This window comes from Oncorhynchus gorbuscha, unplaced genomic scaffold (assembly GCF_021184085.1).
Source record: "Oncorhynchus gorbuscha isolate QuinsamMale2020 ecotype Even-year unplaced genomic scaffold, OgorEven_v1.0 Un_scaffold_1960, whole genome shotgun sequence".
Taxonomy (NCBI): Eukaryota; Metazoa; Chordata; class Actinopteri; order Salmoniformes; family Salmonidae; genus Oncorhynchus; species Oncorhynchus gorbuscha.
The window spans coordinates 60956-83670 of NW_025746598.1; the positions used below are offsets into that span (position 1 = coordinate 60956).

Sequence of the window (22715 nt, forward strand, 5' to 3'; positions counted from 1 at the left end):
CGGCGCTAAGCATAGTCCTGTATCTGAATGTAGATGCTAATCTGGCTAACGGCGCTAAACATAGTCCTGTATCTGAATGTAGATGCTAATCTGGCTAACGGCGCTAAGCATAGTCCTGTATCTGAATGTAGATGCTAATCTGGCTAACGGCGCTAAACATAGTCCTGTATCTGAATGTAGATGCTAATCTGGCTAACGGCGCTAAGCATAGTCCTGTATCTGCTAGTCCGACTGCTACATGCAAAAAAAAATGGTGTTTAACAATAATAGCGGAGTTTAAATCTTAGCGACAGTCTTAAAACATTTGGTGCTAACGTTAGCAATGCTAGCTCACTAAGTAACTAACCCTGCTGCATTCTGAAATCAAGTGTTTTCAACGATACAGACAAAACCCAGCGACAGTCCAAGCAACCATCCAACACTGGAGACCTATTAGAAGTAACAAAACACAGCCTCAGTCCAACCATCCAACACTGGAGACCTATTAGAAGTAACAAAACACAGCCTCAGTCCAACCATCCAACACTGGAGACCTATTAGAAGTAACAAAACACAGTCTCAGTCCAACCATCCAACACTGGAGACCTATTAGAAGTAACAAAACACAGCCTCAGTCCAACACTGGAGACCTATTAGAAGTAACAAAACACAGCCTCAGTCCAACCATCCAACACTGGAGACCTATTAGAAGTAACAAAAAGTCAAGTAATTCAAGTAAAAAGTAATTCACTATGAAAAGAAAAGGTCATCTGGAAACAGAGCAATGGCCGCCGACGTCTTATATAGATCGTTGAAAATGAATGTCTATAAAAATGTATATATATCTATATATATATATATGCAGGTGTTCATGCAGGTGGAGTTGACCTTTAAGAGCACACAACTGGCCCCCTATAACACGTGTGTACGAGCCTCATTTCCAAGTCAATTAAACGGAGACCTGGGGAGGTAATGGTAGGGCTGTGAAGGTCGTGGTAGGGCTGTGAAGGTCGTGGTAGGGCTGTGAAGGTCGTGGTAGGGCTGTGGAGGTCGTGGTAGGGCTGTGGAGGTCGTGGTAGGGCTGTGAAGGTCGTGGTAGGGCTGTGAAGGTCGTGGCAGGGCTGTGAAGGTCGTGGCAGGGCTGTGAAGGTCGTGGCAGGGCTGTGAAGGTCGTGGCAGGGCTGTGAAGGTCATGGCAGGGCTGTGAAGGTCGTGGCAGGGCTGTGAAGGTCGTGGTAGGGCTGTGAAGGTCGTGGTAGGGCTGTGAAGGTCGTGGTAGGGCTGTGAAGGTCGTGGTAGGGCTGTGAAGGTCGTGGTAGGGCTGTGAAGGTCGTGGTAGGGCTGTGAAGGTCGTGGTAGGGCTGTGAAGGTCGTGGCAGGGCTGTGAAGGTCGTGGTAGGGCTGTGAAGGTCGTGGTAGGGCTGTGAAGGTCGTGGTAGGGCTGTGAAGGTCGTGGTAGGGCTGTGAAGGTCGTGGCAGGGCTGTGAAGGTCGTGGTAGGGCTGTGAAGGTCGTGGTAGGGCTGTGAAGGTCGTGGTAGGGCTGTGAAGGTCGTGGTAGGGCTGTGAAGGTCGTGGTAGGGCTGTGAAGGTCGTGGTAGGGCTGTGAAGGTCGTGGTAGGGCTGTGAAGGTCGTGGTAGGGCTGTGAAGGTCGTGGTAGGGCTGTGAAGGTCGTGGTAGGGCTGTGAAGGTCGTGGTAGGGCTGTGAAGGTCGTGGTAGGGCTGTGAAGGTCGTGGTAGGGCTGTGAAGGTCGTGGTAGGGCTGTGAAGGTCGTGGTAGGGCTGTGAAGGTCGTGGTAGGGCTGTGAAGGTCGTGGTAGGGCTGTGAAGGTCGTGGTAGGGCTGTGAAGGTCGTGGTAGGGCTGTGAAGGTCGTGGCAGGGCTGTGAAGGTCGTGGTAGGGCTGTGAAGGTCGTGGTAGGGCTGTGAAGGTCGTGGTAGGGCTGTGAAGGTCGTGGTAGGGCTGTGAAGGTCGTGGTAGGGCTGTGAAGGTCGTGGCAGGGCTGTGAAGGTCGTGGTAGGGCTGTGAAGGTCGTGGTAGGGCTGTGAAGGTCGTGGTAGGGCTGTGAAGGTCGTGGTAGGGCTGTGAAGGTCGTGGTAGGGCTGTGAAGGTCGTGGTAGGGCTGTGAAGGTCGTGGTAGGGCTGTGAAGGTCGTGGTAGGGCTGTGAAGGTCGTGGTAGGGCTGTGAAGGTCGTGGTAGGGCTGTGAAGGTCTGTTTAATTCAGACTGACGGAACTTGTTGATTGTTTTCTCGCCAGTCATTTGTCACGGAACAAACAACTTGGCCTGAGACCAATCACACACCCATCAACACACACACACACAAGATGTCCTACTCAGGATGCTTACTGTGACCCCCCCCCACACACACACAGATAACAGTCCCATTTAGAATGTTATTATTTTCATACATTTCTTATTTATTTATATAAACAAAATTGGTTTTGGTCAACTTATCTGTTGTGATAATAGGATTCTACCACGTCAACACACACACACACACACACACACACACACACACACACACACACACACACACACACACACACGTCTACCCGGATTAAAGAACGTGTTGGCTAATATGAAAGAGACTATGATGAGAAACATTAAGCAGCCTAAAGCAGGTTGTGTCTCTTATCCAAGACCTCCACCAACAGTCGCTGTCTCACAGAGCCGTCATTACCATGTAGACAGTCTGAGCCTCCTTAAAGGGGGACGTCAGGATACTGGTAGGGCCCTTAATCTACTTCCCCAGAGTCACATGAACTCCTGGATACCATGTATATTGTCTCCACAGGCAGGTTGAAGGCAGTTACTATCTAGCAAAAATGCTAACTAGCGTTAGCGCAATGATGAAGTCTACTGTAGTTAACGGCTCGCTAAACTACCTCTTAACTTCCTTCAGAACGGACACAGAGACATAATAGTTTCCACCAGTTGACCTGACACACAAACACACACTACCTTGGTGAGCAGCAACACTCTCTTCTGTAGTCGTCTGACCAGTGATTCCTGGGTCTCTCTCTTCTTCTGTTCTTCCAGAGCTTTAGAACGTAGCGACAACAGCTCCCCCTGGAGGTCAGCCTTAGTACGCTCCACTGACCTACAGCTGGGGGGGAGGAGAGAGCTTTAGAACGTAGAGAACAGCTCCCCCTGGAGGTCAGCCTTAGAACGCTCCACTGATCTACAGCTGGGGGGGGGGAGAGAAGGAAGGTGAGCTGGGGACAGGGAAGGAAGGGGAGAGGTGGACATGATAGAGAGAAGGAAAGCTGGGGAGGGGGAAGGAGGGAGACTAAATCCCCCCTCTTTCTCTTCAGTCCCTCTTAATGGGTGCGTTCCAATAATTATACCTTGTCAGTAAGTGTGCACCTGTTCACTGCTTCCAACTAAACTTAAAGCATTGGATTGGGAGGAATGAACAAGAGGAAGCTTCCACCATGCTTCATTTGACCTCATTTCCTTTCAAATCAGTGAAGGGAAGTGAACACAGAGGAAGGAGAGATACCCTCCCTGTTCTCCCTACTTTCCTAAGTGCTTCTCGTTCGGCTTCCTCCTCCTCCTCTCCACCCTCCCCTGCACTCCATCTCTCCTCGTTATCTAGTGCTTCTAAACAGTGTTATATTTCATAATTAGCTCCGTATGGATCAAGAGAGGGTAGCTCGTTAGCTAACGACTAGCACAAACACACACACAGAAACACACACCTCTATGCTGGGGATTAGTGTAGCAGTACTAACGAAGTCAAGATGAGTCTAATTAGCTGTCTGATAGGGGGGAAGGAGATGGGGAGAGAAAGAAGGAGAGCTGGGGGAGGGGAAGGAGGGGAGAGAAAGAAGGAGAGCTGGGGAGGGGAAGGAGGGGGAGAGAAAGAAGGAGAGCTGGGGAGGGGGAAGGAGGGGAGATGTGGACATGAGAGAGAAGGAGAGCTGGGGAGGGGAAGGAGGGGGAGAGGTGGACATGATAGAGAGAAGGAGAGCTGGGGAGGGGGAAGGAGGGGGAGAGGTGGACATAATAGAGAGAAGGGGAGCTGAAGGAGGAGGAGACACTAACTAAACAGAGCATCTGATAGGGGACAGTTCTATAGCACGCTAACTAAACAGAGCATCCGATACCTACAGTTCTATAGCACGCTAACTAAACAGAGCATCTGATACCTACAGTTCTATAGCACGCTAACTAAACAGAGCATCTGATACCTACAGTTCTATAGCACGCTAACTAAACAGAGCATCTGATACCTACAGTTCTATAGCACGCTAACTAAACAGAGCATCTGATACCTACAGTTCTATAGCACGCTAACTAAACAGAGCATCTGATACCTACAGTTCTATAGCACGCTAACTAAACAGAGCATCTGATACCTACAGTTCTATAGCACGCTAACTAAACAGAGCATCTGATACCAACAGTTCTATAGCACGCTAACTAAACAGAGCATCTGATACCTACAGTTCTATAGCACGCTAACTAAACAGAGCATCTGATACCTACAGTTCTATAGCACGCTAACTAAACAGAGCATCTGATACCTACAGTTCTATAGCACGCTAACTAAACAGAGCATCTGATACCAACAGTTCTATAGCACGTCTAACTAAACAGAGCATCTGATACCTACAGTTCTATAGCACGCTAACTAAACAGAGCATCTGATACCTACAGTTCTATAGCACGCTAACTAAACAGAGCATCTGATACCTACAGTTCTATAGCACGCTAACTAAACAGAGCATCTGATACCTACAGTTCTATAGCACGCTAACTAAACAGAGCATCTGATACCAACAGTTCTATAGCACGCTAACTAAACAGAGCATCTGATACCTACAGTTCTATAGCACGCTAACTAAACAGAGCATCTGATACCTACAGTTCTATAGCACGCTAACTAAACAGAGCATCTGATACCTACAGTTCTATAGCACGCTAACTAAACAGAGCATCTGATACCAACAGTTCTATAGCACGCTAACTAAACAGAGCATCTGATACCTACAGTTCTATAGCACGCTAACTAAACAGAGCATCTGATACCTACAGTTCTATAGCACGCTAACTAAACAGAGCATCTGATACCTACAGTTCTATAGCACGCTAACTAAACAGAGCATCTGATACCTACAGTTCTATAGCACGCTAACTAAACAGAGCATCTGATACCTACAGTTCTATAGCACGCTAACTATGCTAGCTACTATAGCACGTTAACTGCACTAAACAGAAATATAACGTAACACGTTAAAGTGAAGGTCCCGTGTCTCATGAGCTGAAAAAATTACATTTACATTACATTTAAGTAATTTAGCAGACGCTCTTATCCAGAGCGACTTACAAATTGGTGCATTCACCTTATGACATCCAGTGGAACAGTCACTTTACAATAGTGCATCTAAATCTTAAAGGGGGGGGTGAGAGGATTACTTATCCTATCCTAGGTATTCCTTAAAGAGGTGATCCTTATTTCCCTCATTTTCTATTCAAATATTACATCCCTATTAGTGACCATTTGTCCTTTGCCAAGATAATCAATCCATTCACCTGACAGGTGTGGCATATGAGGAAGCTGATGAAGCATCATGATGTGTGTGTTACCTGCTGGTGAGAGTGTAGTTGTGTTGTTTGACAGCGATCTCTCGTTGTTGGATCTGAATCACCTCTCTGGACAGATCCTCTGGTGTCCTGTAGGGACACAACACACAGTTAACACACTGGACAGAGGACAGAGGAGGACAGATCCTCTGGTGTCCTGTAGGGGACACAACACACAGTTAACACACTGGACAGAGGAGGACAGATCCTCTGGTGTCCTGTAGGGGACACAACACACAGTTAACACACTGGACAGAGGACAGAGGAGGACAGATCCCCTGGTGTCCTGTAGGGGACACAACACACAGTTAACACACTGGACAGAGGAGGACAGATCCTCTGGTGTCCTGTAGGGGACACAACACACAGTTAACACACTGGACAGAGGAGGACAGATCCTCTGGTGTCCTGTAGGGGACACAACACACAGTTAACACACTGGACAGAGGACAGAGGAGGACAGATCCTCTGGTGTCCTGTACCCTGCTGGGACACAACACACAGTTAACACACTGGACAGAGGAGGACAGATCCTCTGGTGTCCTGTAGGGGACACAACACACAGTTAACCCACTGGACAGAGGACAGAGGAGGACAGATCAACCCTGGTGTCCTGTAGAGGGACACAACAGACAGTTAACACACTGGACAGAGGAGAGAGGAGACAGATCCCCTGGTGTCCTGTAGGGGACACAACACACAGTTAACACACTGGACAGAGGCAAGAGGAGGACAGAGCCCCTGGTGTCCTGTAGGGGACACAACACCCAGTTAACACACTGCATGCTCATCCAGAGAGACAGACGAGCAACCTATTAGACATTCTGAGAAACCACGCAACCTCCAACCCTGCTGAGACAGAGAGCAACCTCCTACCCTGCTGAGACAGAGAGCAACCTCCTACCCTGCTGAGACAGAGAGCAACCTCCTACCCTGCTGAGACAGAGAGCAACCTCCTACCCTGCTGAGACAGAGAGCATTCTCCTACCCTGCTGAGACAGAGAGCAACCTCCAACCCTGCTGAGACAGAGAGCAACCTCCTACCCTGCTGAGGCAGAGAGCAACCTCCTACCCTGCTGAGGCAGAGAGCAACCTCCTACCCTGCTGAGACAGAGAGCAACCTCCAACCCTGCTGAGACAGAGAGCAACCTCCAACCCTGCTGAGACAGAGAGCAACCTCCTACCCTGCTGAGACAGAGAGCAACCTCCTACCCTGCTGAGACAGAGAGCAACCTCCTACCCTGCTGAGACAGAGAGCAACCTCCTACCCTGCTGAGACAGAGAGCAACCTCCTACCCTGCTGAGACAGAGAGCAACCTCCAACCCTGCTGAGACAGAGAGCAACCTCCAACCCTGCTGAGACAGAGAGCAACCTCCAACCCTGCTGAGACAGAGAGCAACCTCCTACCCTGCTGAGACAGAGAGCAACCTCCTACCCTGCTGAGACAGAGAGCAACCTCCTACCCTGCTGAGACAGAGAGCAACCTCCTACCCTGCTGAGACAGAGAGCAACCTCCTACCCTGCTGAGACAGAGAGCAACCTCCTACCCTGCTGAGACAGAGAGCAACCTCCTACCCTGCTGAGACAGAGAGCAACCTCCTACCCTGCTGAGACAGAGCAGCCACCTCCTACCCTGCTGAGACAGAGAGCAACCTCCTACCCTGCTGAGACAGAGAGCAACCTCCTACCCTGCTGAGACAGAGAGCAACCTCCAACCCTGCTGAGACAGAGAGCAACCTCCTACCCTGCTGAGACAGAGAGCATTCTCCTACCCTGCTGAGACAGAGAGCAACCTCCAACCCTGCTGAGACAGAGAGCAACCTCCTACCCTGCTGAGACAGAGAGCAACCTCCTACCCTGCTGAGACAGAGAGCAACCTCCTACCCTGCTGAGACAGAGAGCAACCTCCTACCCTGCTGAGACAGAGAGCAACCTCCTACCCTGCTGAGACAGAGAGCAACCTCCAACCCTGCTGAGACAGAGAGCAACCTCCAACCCTGCTGAGACAGAGAGCAACCAACCCTCTGAGACAACCCTGCTGAGACAGAGAGCAACCTCCAACCCTGCTGAGACAGAGAGCAAGGGGACCCTGCTGAGACAGAGAGCAACCTCCTACCCTGCTGGGAGGAGGAGAGAACCTCCTACCCTGCTGAGGACAGAGAGCAAGGGGACCCTGCTGAGAGAGAGAGCAGGGGAGGAGGAGAGAGAAGGACAGAGGGAAGAGAGAGCAGGGGAGGAGGAGAGAAGGAAGAGAGAGCAGGGGGGGAGGAGGAGAGCAACAGAGGAAGAGAGAGCAGGGGAGGAGGACAGAAGAGAAGGGAGAGCAGGGGAGGAGGACAGAGGGAAGAGAGAGCAGGGGAGGAGGACAGAGGGAAGAGAGAGCAGGGGAGGACAGAGGGAAGAGAGAGCAGGGGAGGAGGACAGAGGGAAGAGAGAGCAGGGAGGAGGAGAGAGAGCAGGAGGGAGGACAGAGAGAGATCAGGGGAGGAGGACAGAGGGAGAGAGAGATCAGGGGAGGAGGAGAGAGAGCAGGGGAGGAGGGAGAGAGAGAGGCAGGAGAGGAGAGAGAGAGCAGGAGAGAGGAGCAGGAGAGGAGGAGAGAGAGCAGGAGAGAGGAGGAGAGAGAGCAGGAGAGGAGGAGAGAGAGCAGGAGGAGGAGGAGAGAGAGCAGGGAGGAGGAGAGAGAGCAGGAGAGGAGGAGAGAGAGCAGGCAGGGAGGAGAGAGGAGGACAGAGGGAAGAGAGATGAGGACTAATTAGTGTGAGGGAGCAGACAGATGGGTAAGTTCTAAAGACATCACACAGCTTGTCAAAGTGCTCCAGTCTCCAGTCCTAAAGCTTAACTGATGGAGCTCAACTACAGCAGCTCAATTAACCAACACCGTCGGTCTCCCAAGTAGCACCCTATTCCCTTTATAGTGGTACTACTATAGCCTTTACTTTACCTATACTTTTGACCAGGGCCACAGGGAATCAGGTGCCATTTGGGATAATTGCTGAATCTAAACTCTCCTGAAGATTCTATTCTTTCAAGTCCTTAAAAGACTAGAGAGAGGGGAGGTAATGCTATGTATCAGTATCGTATGGGAGAGAGGGGAGGTAATGCTATGTATCAGTATCGTATGGGGGAGAGAGGAGGTAATGGGAGAGAGGGGAGGTAATGCTATGTATCAGTATCGTATGGGAGAGAGGGGGGTAATGCTATGTATCAGTATGGTGTGGGAGAGAGGGGGGTAATGCTATGTATCAGTATTGTGTGAGAGAGAGAGAGGGGGGTAATGCTATGTATCAGTATCGTATGGGAGAGAGGGGAGGTAATGCTATGTATCAGTATCGTATGGGAGAGAGGGGGGGGGAGTAGAGGGGAGGTAATGCTATGTATCAGTATCGTATGGGAGAGAGGGGGGTAATGCTATGTATCAGTATCGTATGGGAGAGAGGGGGGTAATGCTATGTATCAGTATCGTGTGGGAGAGAGAGAGGGGGGGTAATGCTATGTATCAGTATCGTAATGGGAGAGAGGGGGGTAATGCTATGTACCGTATGGGAGAGAGGGGGTAATGCTATGTATCAGTATCGTAGTACCGTATGGGAGAGAGGGGGGGTAATGCTATGTATCAGTATCGTATGGGAGAGAGGGAAGGTAATGCTATGTATCAGTATCGTATGGGAGAGGGGAGGTAATGCTATGTATCAGTATCATATGGGAGAGAGGGGGGTAATGCTATGTACCAGTACCGTATGGGAGAGAGGGGGGTAATGCTATGTATCAGTATCGTATGGGAGAGAGGGAAGGTAATGCTATGTATCAGTATCGTATGGGAGAGGGGAGGTAATGCTATGTATCAGTATCGTAATGCTATGTATCAGTGAGAGAGAGGGGGTAATGCTATGTATCAGTATCGTATGGGAGAGAGGGAGGTAATGCTATGTATCAGTATCGTATGGGAGAGAGGGGGGTAATGCTATGTATCAGTATCGTATGGTATCAGAGAGAGAGGGGGGTAATGCTATGTATCAGTATCGTATGGGAGAGAGGGGGAGGTAATGCTATGTATCAGTATCGTATGGGAGAGAGGGAGGTAATGCTATGTATCAGTATTGTATGGGAGAGAGGGGAGGTAATGCTATGTATCAGTATCGTATGGGAGAGAGGACATGCACCATTTAACAATCAATTCACACAGTTTATTAGGTACAGCCATGTTTCTGAGACACTGGATCCGGTGCAGCAGGCACTGAGGACCATACCACGCTCAACGTCTCTCAGGTCACTCGTTCTCCCATCCTAACGTTCAATCAAACAGTAACTGAATGCCTCGATGCCTGTCTGCCTGCTTATCTATGGGAGAGGGGAGACTCCTGTCTGTAGGAGCCATCTATTTTGGTGAACAGGGTGATGTATCTAATAATCTGGCCACTCAGTGTACATCAAACACTGGGGTAGTCCTGAGAGAAAATGGTCAGGTGTTCTCCCATCCTAACGTTCAATCAAACAGTAACTGAATGCCTCGATGCCTGCTTTCTATAGTGTGTGTGTGTGTGATGTGTGTGTGTGTCAAACACTGTGTGTCCTGTGTGAAAAATGTGTGTGTGTGTGTGTGAGATGCAGTGCAGTGTTTGTAATGTGTCTGATGTGCTTCGCTGCTCATATGGAAACATGCAATCATTCTGTCATTACGGGCTTTCAGCCCAGAACACACACACACACACACACACACAAACACACACACAAATAAAACCTCACTCTCTTCTCAGAGAGAATGAGGCACCAGTATTTTTCATGACTCAAGAGCTCCACCAAGTGGTGAAATATTATACTACAGGCATTCCAACTGACCGTATGTTGAGTCCAGTAGACTGTCCCAGGTTCTCCCAGGCCTGCAGTTTCTGAGACAGTTTCTGGAGGAGGAGAGGAAGGAACAGGATGACACACCAGGGTGTCGGGATTCAAGGTTTCACATTTACAAATTCAACTACTATGCAGATTGTTTCCAAGCCTGAGATTTGTTTGTCGCTAACTAGGGTAGCCGAGTGGTTAGAGCGTTGGACTAGTAACCGGAAGTTAGCGAGTTCAAACCCCCGAGCTGACATGGTACAAATCTGTCGTTCTGCCCCTGAACAGGCAGTTAACCCACTGGTCCTAGGCCTTCATTGAAAATAAGAATTTGTTCTTAACTGACTTGCCTGGTTAAATAAAGGTAAAATTAAAAAATAAAAATGATTTATTTTTGAAGTTACGTTTCCATTTCAGTTGTGTATCAGAACAACCATTAGTTAGAACAGACGGCACACTGCAAATGTTTCTCCTCCAGCCCAGTTTCACATTTAAACAGGTCACACACCTCCTTCTCCAGCTCCACGTTCACCATCTCCTCTTTCATCTTCTCCATGCGTTCCACCTTACGTCTCAAACCCTCCGTTTCCTCCTTCAGCAGGATCACGTTCTCCCTCGTCTCCCTGGGATACGGAATGAGGGGAGACAGTGAGAGAGAGGTTTAAGAGACATTAATGATAGTTGTCTTCTTTTACAACCTACAAATAACCTCTTAGCTGTCCTGCTCCATGTGTTCTAGTAGTGTTACCTGAGGTAAACATTCTCCTCTCTTAGCTGTCCTGCTCCATGTGTTCTAGTAGTGTTACCTGAGGTAAACATTCTCCTCTCTTAGCTGTCCTGCTCCATGTGTTCTAGTAGTGTTACCTGAGGTAAACATTCTCCTCTCTTAGCTGTCCTGCTCCATGTGCTCTAGTAGTGTTACCTGAGGTAAACATTCCAGTCTTAGCTGTCCTGCTCCATGTGTTCTAGTAGTGTTACCTGAGGTAAACATTCTCCTCTCTTAGCTGTCCTGCTCCATGTGTTCTAGTAGTGTTACCTGAGGTAAACATTCTCCTCTCTTAGCTGTCCTGCTCCATGTGTTCTAGTAGTGTTACCTGAGGTAAACATTCTCCTCTCTTAGCTGTCCTGCTCCATGTGTTCTAGTAGTGTTACCTGAGGTAAACATTCTCCTCTCTTAGCTGTCCTGCTCCATGTGTTCTAGTAGTGTTACCTGAGGTAAACATTCTCCTCTCTTAGCTGTCCTGCTCCATGTGTTCTAGTAGTGTTACCTGAGGTAAACATTCTCCTCTCTTAGCTGTCCTGCTCCATGTGTTCTAGTAGTGTTACCTGAGGTAAACATTCTCCTCCCTTAGCTGTCCTGCTCCATGTGTCCTATCTGGGACCCTAGTAAACATTCTGACCTCATGTTCTTCACTATGACAACATCCTGTTCCTGCAGAGCCAACTTCCTCTCCAACTCCTAGCTGACACACACCTTTGAGTTGTATTCTCCATATCTGGGAGATTTAATGACAATCTGACCTGAACATGTTCTGGAGTTTGAGGTTGTTCCTGAAGAGCCAACTTCTCTTCAATTTGATGGCAGGTCATTTAAACCCAGTAAAAACAAATGGTGATTACATTGAGAGTTTATAAAGCCTCAGAGGACAGAGTTTAAACAGAAACTAAATGGTGAACATCGTGTGGAGTTTGAGAGTTTATAAAGTTAAATAGCATCTCTTCAGAGGACAGAGTTTAAACCCAGAAACAATAAATGGTGATTACATTGAGAGTTTATAAAGCCTACAGAGGACAGAGTTTAAACCCAGAAACAATAAATGGTGATTACATTGAGAGTTTATAAAGCCTACAGAGGACAGAGTTTAAACCCAGAAACAATAAATGGTGATTACATTGAGAGTTTATAAAGCCTACAGAGGACAGAGTTTAAACCCAGAAACAATAAATGGTGATTACATTGAGAGTTTATAAAGCCTACAGAGGACAGAGTTTAAACCCAGAAACAATAAAAGGTGATTACATTGCATAAACAATTACCACTTAACTTCCCAAATGACACTTTGGAGAGAACACACATGGATGCCAAGATAAGCAGAAGAAATGGACCTGCACCTGTTCAACAGCTCAAAACCTCTACATGCATATAAAGCACCACAGAATAAACGAGATTGATACTTCAGTCCTTTTCCTAGTACCAACTCTAGTCCCAATCTCAACCCCAGTCCTTTTCCTAGTACCAACTCTAGTCCCAATCTCAATCCCAGTCCTTTTCCTAGTACCAACTCTAGTCCCAATCTCAACCACAGTCCTAATCCTTTTCGCTCCAACTCTAGTCCCCATCCCAGTCCTAATCCTAACCTAGCTCCCCAACTCTAGTCCCAATCTCAACCCCAGTCCTAATCCTAACCTAGCTCCCCAACTCTAGTCCCAATCTCAACCCCAGTCCTAATCCTAACCTAGCTCCCCAACTCTAGTCCCAATCTCAACCCCAGTCCTAATCCTAACCTAGCTCCAACTCTAGTCCCAATCTCAACCCCAGTCCTAATCCTAACCTAGCTCCCCAACTCTAGTCCCAATCTCAACCCCAGTCCTAATCCTAACCTAGCTAACTCTCGTCCCAATCTCAACCCCAGTCCTAATCCTAACCCCCAACTCTAGTCCCAATCTCAACCCCAGTCCTAAAACCTAGCTCCAACTCTAGTCCCCATCCCAGTCCTAATCCTAACCTAGCTCCCCCGTCCCAATCTCAACCCCAGTCTTAATCCTAACCTCGCTCCCCAACTCTAGTCCCAAACTCAACCTCAGTCCTAAATTGAATTCAGGTACAATCAGTCTCAATCTTCATACATCAGTCAACCCATCAGTCCCAACCTCCTAGTTTTCTAAACCTAGTCCCAATCTGAACTGTATTAATACCAATCTTAATCTAGACATCATTGATTTTAGTCCAACTTTGAACAACAATAATCCTAGCCTCACCTTAATCTTGAGTTCGTGGTCGGAGCAGGTGGATGATGCTAACTGGAGGGCCTGGCACCGCTGAGACACTTCCTGGTACTTCCTGTAAATCAGAAGAAACGAAATCCAGACAGGACCAATCAGAAGAAACGAAATCCAGACAGGACCAATCAGAAGAAACGAAATCCAGGAAGTAGTGTGTGTTACCTGTGTTGTAGCTCCACTTGTTCCTGTAGTCCCTGGTTCTCCAGTGTCTGGTTAGAGATGGTGTTGTCCCGCGTCTGGACCTGCTGCTTCAGGTCCCGGATCTCATCCTTTAAACCGCTCACCGTCTACAGGGACAAATAACACCTAGTGTAGTCATCAACCTCATCCTCAACCTCATCCTTTAAACCTCATCCTTTAAACCGCTCACCGTCTACAGGGACAAATAACACAGTGTAGTCATCATCCTCATCCTCATCCTTTAAACCGCTCGCCGTCTACAGGGACAAATAACACACAGTGTAGTCATCAACCTCATCCTCAACCTCATCCTTTAAACCGCTCACCGTCTACAGGGACAAATAACACACAGTGTAGTCATCAACCTCATCCATTTAAACCGCTAGCCGTCTACAGGGACAAATAACACCTAGTGTAGTAATCAACCTCATCCTTAACCTCATCCTTTAAACCGCTCACCGTCTACAGGGACAAATAACACAGTGTAGTCATCAACCTCATCCTCATCCTTTAAACCGCTCACCGTCTACAGGGACAAATAACACACAGTGTAGTCATCACCTCATCCTTTAAACCATCCTTTAAACCGCCGTCTACAGGGACAAATAACACACAGTGTAGTCATCAACCTCATCCTTTAAACCGCTCGCCGTCTACAGGGACAAATAACACAGTGTAGTCATCAACCTCATCCTCATCCTTTAAACCGCTCACCGTCTACAGGGACAAATAACACACAGTGTAGTCATCATCCTCATCCTTTAAACCGCTCGCCGTCTACAGGGACAAATAACACACAGTGTAGTCATCAACCTCATCCTCATCCTTTAAACCGCTCGCCGTCTACAGGGACAAATAACACAGTGTAGTCATCAACCTCATCCTCAACCTCATCCTTTAAACCGCTCACCGTCTACAGGGACAAATAACACATAGTGTAGTCATCAACCTCATCCTTTAAACCGCTCACCGTCTACAGGGACAAATAACACAGTGTAGTCATCAACCTCATCCTCAATCTCATCCTTTAAACCGCTCACCGTCTACAGGGACAAATAACACATAGTGTAGTCATCAACCTCATCCTCAACCTCATCCTCAACCTCATCCTTTAAACCGCTCATCCTCTACAGGGACAAATAACACATAGTGTAGTCATCAATCTCATCCTTTAAACCGCTCACCGTCTACAGCTGCATTGCATTGCATTGCATTGGGACGCAGGTTGGGATTTAAAAAATATATATAAACAGGACTAATGAGTTACTCCACAGAAAAATAGCAATTTGACAATGTGAGTGGAGACTAGAGGTCGACCGGTTAATTATTGGGACGATTTCTAGTTTTCATAACAATCGGGAATTTCTGGACGCCGATTATGGCCATTACATTACATTACATTACATTACATTACATTACATTACATTACATTACATTGCATTGCATTGCATTACATTACATTACATTACATTGCATTACATTCCACGAGGAGCCTGAGTGGCAGGCTGACTACCTGTTACACGAGTGCAGCAAGGAGCCACGGTAAGGTGCTAGCTAGCATTAAACGTATCTTAGAAAAAAAACAATCAATCTTCACATAATCACTAGTTAACTACACATGGTTGATGATATTACTAGGTTAAGTAGCTTGTCCTGCGTTGCATATAGTCGATGCGGTGCCTGTTAATTTATCATCGAATCACAGCCTACTTCGCCAAACATGGGATGATTTAACAAAAACACAATCATTGCACGAATGTACCAAACCATAAACCTCAAAGCCTTTCTTAAAATCAATACACAGAAGTATATTTTTTAAACCTGCATATTTAGCTAAAAGAAATCCAGGTTAGCAGGCAATATTAACCAGGTGAAATCGTGTCACTTCTCTTGCGTTCATTGCACGCAGAGTCAGAGTATAATATTTAAACTGATGGACGCCAACCGTTCGATAAAATAATGAAATGTTCTGTATTTCACTGAAAGAATAAACGTTTTGTTTTCTAAATGATAGTTTCTGGATTTGACCATATTAATGACCTAAAGCTCGTATTTCTGTGTTTATTATATTATAATTAAGTCTATGATTTGATATTTGATAGAGCAGTCTGACTGAGTGGTGGTAGGCAGCAGCAGTCTGACTGAGAGGTGGTAGGCAGCAGCAGTCTGACTGAGAGGTGGTAGGCAGCAGCAGTCTGACTGAGAGGTGGTAGGCAGCAGCAGTCTGACTGAGAGGTGGTAGGCAGCAGCAGTCTGACTGAGAGGTGGTAGGCAGCAGCAGTCTGACTGAGAGGTGGTAGGCAGCAGCAGTCTGACTGAGAGGTGGTAGGCAGCAGCAGTCTGACTGAGAGGTGGTAGGCAGCAGCAGTCTGACTGAGAGGTGGTAGGCAGCAGCAGTCTGACTGAGAGGTGGTAGGCAGCAGCAGTCTGACTGAGAGGTGGTAGGCAGCAGCAGTCTGACTGAGAGGTGGTAGGCAGCAGCAGTCTGACTGAGAGGTGGTAGGCAGCAGCAGTCTGACTGAGAGGTGGTAGGCAGCAGCAGTCTGACTGAGAGGTGGTAGGCAGCAGCAGTCTGACTGAGAGGTGGTAGGCAGCAGCAGTCTGACTGAGAGGTGGTAGGCAGCAGCAGTCTGACTGAGAGGTGGTAGGCAGCAGCAGTCTGACTGAGAGGTGGTAGGCAGCAGCAGTCTGACTGAGAGGTGGTAGGCAGCAGCAGTCTGACTGAGAGGTGGTAGGCAGCAGCAGTCTGACTGAGTGGTGGTAGGCAGCAGCAGTCTGACTGAGAGGTGGTAGGCAGCAGCAGTCTGACTGAGAGGTGGTAGGCAGCAGCAGTCTGACTGAGTGGTGGTAGGCAGCAGCAGTCTGACTGAGTGGTGGTAGGCAGCAGCAGTCTGACTGAGAGGTGGTAGGCAGCAGCAGTCTGACTGAGAGGTGGTAGGCAGCAGCAGTCTGACTGAGTGCTGGCAGGCAGCAGAAGGCTCGTAAGCATTCATTCAAACAGCACTTTCCTGCGTTTGCCAGCAGCTCTTATCAATGCTTGAAGCACAGCGCTGTTTATGATTTCAAGCCTATCGACTCCAGAGATTAGGCTGGAAATACTAAAGTGCCTATTAGAACATCCAATAGTCAAAGGTATATGACATACAAATGGTATAGAGAAATAGTCAACATGTTGTAATTCCTATAATAACTACAACCTAAAACTTCTTAACTGGGAATGTTGAACCACCAGCTTTCATATGTTCTCATGTTCTGAGCAAGGAACTGAAACGTTCGCTTTTTAACATGGCACATATTGCACTTTTACTTTCTTCTCCAACACTGTTTTTGCATTATTTAAACCAAATTGATCATGTTTCATTATTTATTGAAGACTAAATAGAGTTGATTTATTATATAAAGTTAAAAATAAAAGTGTTCATTCAGTATTGTTGTAATTGTCATTATTACAAATATATATATAAAAATCGGCATTGGCTTTTTTGTCCTCCAATAAATCTTTATCGGCGTTGAAAAATCATCATCAGTCGACCCCTAGTGGAGACATATCAAATTGTGGAGTGATCTGATGGTATAATCTGATCTCTGTTACAGGTGAACCTGGTTAGAGGAGTGATTTTATGGTATAATCTGATCTCTGTTACAGGTGAACCTGGTTAGAGGAGTGATTTTATGGTATAATCTGATCTCTGTTACAGGTGAACCTGGTTAGAGGAGTGATTTTATGGTATAATCTGATCTCTGTTACAGGTGAACCTGGTTAGAGGAGTGATTTTATGGTATAATCTGATCTCTGTTACAGGTGTACCTGGTTAGAGGAGTGATTTTATGGTATAATCTGATCTCTGTTACAGGTGTACCTGGTTAGAGGAGTGATTTTATGGTATAATCTGATCTCTGTTACAGGTGTACCTGGTTAGAGGAGTGATTTTATGGTATAATCTGATCTCTGTTACAGGTGTACCTGGTTAGAGGAGTGATTTTATGGTGTAATCTGAACTGTTACAGGTGTACCTGGTTAGAGGAGTGATTTTATGGTATAATCTGATCTCTGTTACAGGTGTACCTGGTTAGAGGAGTGATTTTATGGTATAATCTGATCTGTTACAGGTGAACCTGGTTAGAGGAGTGATTTCATGGTATAATCTGATCTCTGTTACAGGTGAACCTGGTTAGAGGAGTGATTTTATGGTATAATCTGATCTCTGTTACAGGTGAACCTGGTTAGAGGAGTGATTTTATGGTATAATCTGATCTCTGTTACAGGTGTACCTGGTTAGAGGAGTGATTTTATGGTATAATCTGATCTCTGTTACAGGTGTACCTGGTTAGAGGAGTGATTTTATGGTATAATCTGATCTCTGTTACAGGTGAACCTGGTTAGAGGAGTGATTTTATGGTATAATCTGATCTCTGTTACAGGTGAACCTGGTTAGAGGAGTGATTTTATGGTATAATCTGATCTCTGTTACAGGTGTACCTGGTTAGAGGAGTGATTTTATGGTGTAATCTGAACTGTTACAGGTGTACCTGGTTAGAGGAGTGATTTTATGGTATAATCAGATCTCTGTTACAGGTGTACCTGGTTAGAGGAGTGATTTTATGGTATAATCTGATCTGTTACAGGTGAACCTGGTTAGAGGAGTGATTTCATGGTATAATCTGATCTCTGTTACAGGTGAACCTGGTTAGAGGAGTGATTTCATGGTATAATCTGATCTCTGTTACAGGTGAACCTGGTTAGAGGAGTGATTTTATGGTATAATCTGATCTCTGTTACAGGTGAACCTGGTTAGAGGAGTGATTTTATGGTAGAATCTGATCTCTGTTACAGGTGTACCTGGTTAGAGGAGTGATTTTATGCTATAATCTGATCTCTGTTACAGGTGTACCTGGTTAGAGGAGTGATTTTATGGTATAATCTGATCTCTGTTACAGGTGAACCTGGTTAGAGGAGTGATTTTATGGTGTAATCTGAACTGTTACAGGTGTACCTGGTTAGAGGAGTGATTTTATGGTATAATCAGATCTCTGTTACAGGTGTACCTGGTTAGAGGAGTGATTTTATGGTATAATCTGATCTGTTACAGGTGAACCTGGTTAGAGGAGTGATTTCATGGTATAATCTGATCTCTGTTACAGGTGAACCTGGTTAGAGGAGTGATTTCATGGTATAATCTGATCTCTGTTACAGGTGAACCTGGTTAGAGGAGTGATTTTATGGTATAATCTGATCTCTGTTACAGGTGAACCTGGTTAGAGGAGTGATTTTATGGTATAATCTGATCTCTGTTACAGGTGTACCTGGTTAGAGGAGTGATTTTATGCTATAATCTGATCTCTGTTACAGGTGTACCTGGTTAGAGGAGTGATTTTATGGTATAATCTGATCTCTGTTACAGGTGTACCTGGTTAGAGGAGTGATTTTATGGTATAATCTGATCTCTGTTACAGGTGTACCTGGTTAGAGGAGTGATTTTATGGTATAATCTGATCTCTGTTACAGGTGTACCTGGTTAGAGGAGTGATTTTATGGTATAATCTGATCTCTGTTACAGGTGTACCTGGTTAGAGGAGTGATTTTATGGTATAATCTGATCTCTGTTACAGGTGTACCTGGTTAGAGGAGTGATTTTATGGTGTAATCTGATCTCTGTTACAGGTGTACCTGGTTAGAGGAGTGATTTTATGGTATAATCTGATCTCTGTTACAGGTGTACCTGGTTAGAGGAGTGATTTTATGGTATAATCTGATCTCTGTTACAGGTGAACCTGGTTAGAGGAGTGATTTCATGGTATAATCTGATCTCTGTTACAGGTGAACCTGGTTAGAGGAGTGATTTCATGGTATAATCTGATCTCTGTTACAGGTGTACCTGGTTAGAGGTGTTGAGCCATCCATCCCTCTCCTCCACCCTCCTGTTGAGAGACTCCAGGGTCCGATGTAGAGCACGGTTTGCCTCTGCCTTTTCCGATAGGCTCTGGCTAGACTCCGCCTCCCTCTCTTCCAGGCGTCTGATTCGTCCCAGCAGGTCCTGGTTACGGTCCACCTCACGCTGGGAACAATTAGAACGTGGGCCATAGAAGTCAGAACACAGAACACAGAATATGAACACAGAATACTCCAGGTGTGTGTGTGTGTGTTACCTCCAGGTGTGTGTGTGTGTGTTACCTCCAGGTGTGTGTGTGTGTGTGTGTGTTACCTCCAGGTGTGTGTGTGTGTGTGTGTGTTACCTCCAGGTGTGTGTGTGTGTGTGTGTGTTACCTCCAGGTGTGTGTGTGTGTGTGTGTTACCTCCAGGTGTGTGTGTGTGTGTGTTACCTCCAGGTGTGTGTGTGTGTGTGTTACCTCCAGGTGTGTGTGTGTGTGTGTTACCTCCAGGTGTGTGTGTGTGTGTGTGTTACCTCCAGGTGTGTGTGTGTGTGTGTGTTACCTCCAGGTGTGTGTGTGTGTGTGTGTTACCTCCAGGTGTGTGTGTGTGTGTGTTACCTCCAGGTGTGTGTGTGTGTGTTACCTCCAGGTGTGTGTGTGTGTTACCTCCAGGTGTGTGTGTGTTACCTCCAGGTGTGTGTGTGTGTGTTACCTCCAGGTGTGTGTGTGTGTGTTACCTCCAGGTGTGTGTGTGTGTGTTACCTCCAGGTGTGTGTGTGTGTGTTACCTCCAGGTGTGTGTGTGTTACCTCCAGGTGTGTGTGCGTTACCTCCAGGTGTGTGTGCGTTACCTCCAGGTGTGTGTGCGTTACCTCCAGGTGTGTGTGCGTTACCTCCAGGTGTGTGTGCGTTACCTCCAGGTGTGTGTGCGTTACCTCCAGGTGTGTGTGCGTTACCTCCAGGTGTGTGTGCGTTACCTCCAGGTGTGTGTGTGTTACCTCCAGGTGTGTGTGTGTTACCTCCAGGTGTGTGTGTGTTACCTCCAGGTGTGTGTGTGTTACCTCCAGGTGTGTGTGTGTTACCTCCAGGTGTGTGTGTGTTACCTCCAGGTGTGTGTGTGTTACCTCCAGGTGTGTGTGTGTGTGTGTGTTACCTCCAGGTGTGTGTGTGTGTGTGTGTTACCTCCAGGTGTGTGTGTGTGTTACCTCCAGGTGTGTGTGTTACATACCTCAAAGTCCCTAGCGCTCAGCGTAGCGTTCTTCTCCAGTTCGATGCGTGCTCTCTTGTGACTGATCTCCATCTGTCTCTTCTCCTGGTCCATCTGGATCAGCTGGGTCTTAGACTGAACCTTCTCTGCTGCCTCCAGCAACTACACACAGAGACACACGGGTCACTTCCTGTGTCTTACATACACAGGTTTCAGACTGAACCTTCTCTGCTGCCTCCAGCAACTACACACAGAGACACACGGGTCACTTCCTGTGCTCTTACATACACAGGTTTCAGACTGAACCTTCTCTGCTGCCTCCAGCAACTACACACAGAGACACACGGGTCACTTCCTGTGTCTTACATACACAGGTTTCAGACTGAACCTTCTCTCTGCAGTCTCTGGTCATTCACAACAACACAATGTGTCACAGTCCCACCACCTCTGTCCTCTAAATACTGGTTCTGTATGTACTGGTTCTGTAGGACATGGCTCTGTGTGGGTCTGTCCTACTCCACCCACCTGTAATCTCTGCAGGTACTGGTTCTGTGTGTCTGTCCTACTCCACCCACCTGTAATCTGGGTCTGTGCTCAGTTGGCTGGTCCTACGTAGAATGTATCCACCCACCTGTAATCTCTGCAGGTACTGGTTCTGTAGGACGTGGGTCTGTGTGGGTCTGTCCTACTCCACCCACCTGTAATCTCTGCAGGTACTGGTTCTGTAGGACGTGGCTCTGTGTGTCTGTCCTACTCCACCCACCTGGTATCTCTGTAGGTACTGGTTCTGTAGGTAATGGTTCTGTAGGTACTGGTTCTGTAGGTACTGGTTCTGTAGGTACTGGTTCTGTAGGACGTGGGTCTGTCCTACTCCACCCACCTGTAATCTCTGCAGGTACTGGTTCTGTAGGACGTGGCTCTGTGTGTCTGTCCTACTCCACCCACCTGGTATCCCTGTAGGTACTGGTTCTGTAGGTAATGGTTCTGTAGGTACTGGTTCTGTAGGACGTGGCTCTGTGTGTCTGTCCTACTCCACCCACCTGTAATCTCTGCAGGTACTGGTTCTGTAGGACGTGGGTCTGTGTGTATCTGTCCTACTCCACCCACCTGTAATCTCTGCAGGTACTGGTTCTGTAGGACGTGGGTCTGTGTGGGTCTGTCCTACTCCACCCACCTGTAATCTCTGCAGGTACTGGTTCTGTAGGACGTGGGTCTGTGTGTGTCTGTCCTACTCCACCCACCTGTAATCTCTGCAGGTACTGGTTCTGTAGGACGTGGCTCTGTGTGTGTCTGTCCTACTCCACCCACCTGTAATCTCTGCAGGTACTGGTTCTGTAGGACGTGGGTCTGTCCTACTCCACCCACCTGTAATCTCTGCAGGTACTGGTTCTGTAGGACGTGGCTCTGCACCGGGCGGGTTCTCCCTGGTTCCGAGACGTGTCCGGAAGAGAGATGAAACTCTTAAAGGACTTCAGAGTGGAGAACACCGTCGTGTCATCCTCAATGTCCATAGTGGTCGACTGTTTACAAGGTTGATGTAGCTTCTATAAGAGAGAGAGACCAATATTTACAGGAGCTACGATGTCCATGGTGGTCAACTGTTTACAAGGTTGCTGTAGCTTCTATAAGAGAGAGAGACCAATATTTACAGGAGCTACGATGTCCATGGTGGTCAACTGTTTATTTTTTTTACAAGCCTACTGCGCTAGAACAGAGAGGGTAATTAGCTGGCAACATTTTCAGTAGCTTCATATTCCTATGTGACATAGGAGGCTATGTCCATGGTCAACGAGCATTTTGGGGCGACTATCTCTGGTGGGCAAGAAGATGTTAGCATGTTAGCTAGCTCCAGAGTGGCGCAGCAGTTTAAGGCACTGCATCTCAGTACTACAGGCGTCACTACAGACCCTGGTTCGATTCCAGGCTGTATCATAATTGGCCCAACGTCTTCCGGGTTAGGGTTTAGTTAAATAAAGAAATAAAAAGTTTACGTCGGATGCACAACTCGTACTGCTGATCCGACACATGCGCAAAGCTAGTCTGGGGTT

General features: G+C 47.2%; 1 protein-coding gene across 1 annotated transcript in view; it reads right to left on the reverse strand.

The window, feature by feature from the left end:
- Positions 1 to 21219, reverse strand: part of LOC124024619 (mitotic spindle assembly checkpoint protein MAD1-like) — a gene marked incomplete at both ends in the record, with an annotated part of 66911 nt that extends 45692 nt beyond the window's left edge. Inside the window, 11 exons of the mRNA XM_046338512.1 lie at positions 2943 to 3087; positions 5574 to 5660; positions 10411 to 10472; positions 10916 to 11030; positions 11676 to 11709; positions 11761 to 11866; positions 13387 to 13468; positions 13573 to 13697; positions 19467 to 19646; positions 20689 to 20829; positions 21193 to 21219. Coding sequence (XP_046194468.1) covers positions 2943 to 3087; positions 5574 to 5660; positions 10411 to 10472; positions 10916 to 11030; positions 11676 to 11709; positions 11761 to 11866; positions 13387 to 13468; positions 13573 to 13697; positions 19467 to 19646; positions 20689 to 20829; positions 21193 to 21219 — 1104 coding nt within the window. The remainder of the gene's footprint in view (positions 1 to 2942; positions 3088 to 5573; positions 5661 to 10410; positions 10473 to 10915; positions 11031 to 11675; positions 11710 to 11760; positions 11867 to 13386; positions 13469 to 13572; positions 13698 to 19466; positions 19647 to 20688; positions 20830 to 21192) is intronic.
- Between the last annotated feature and the right edge of the window lie 1496 nt (positions 21220 to 22715).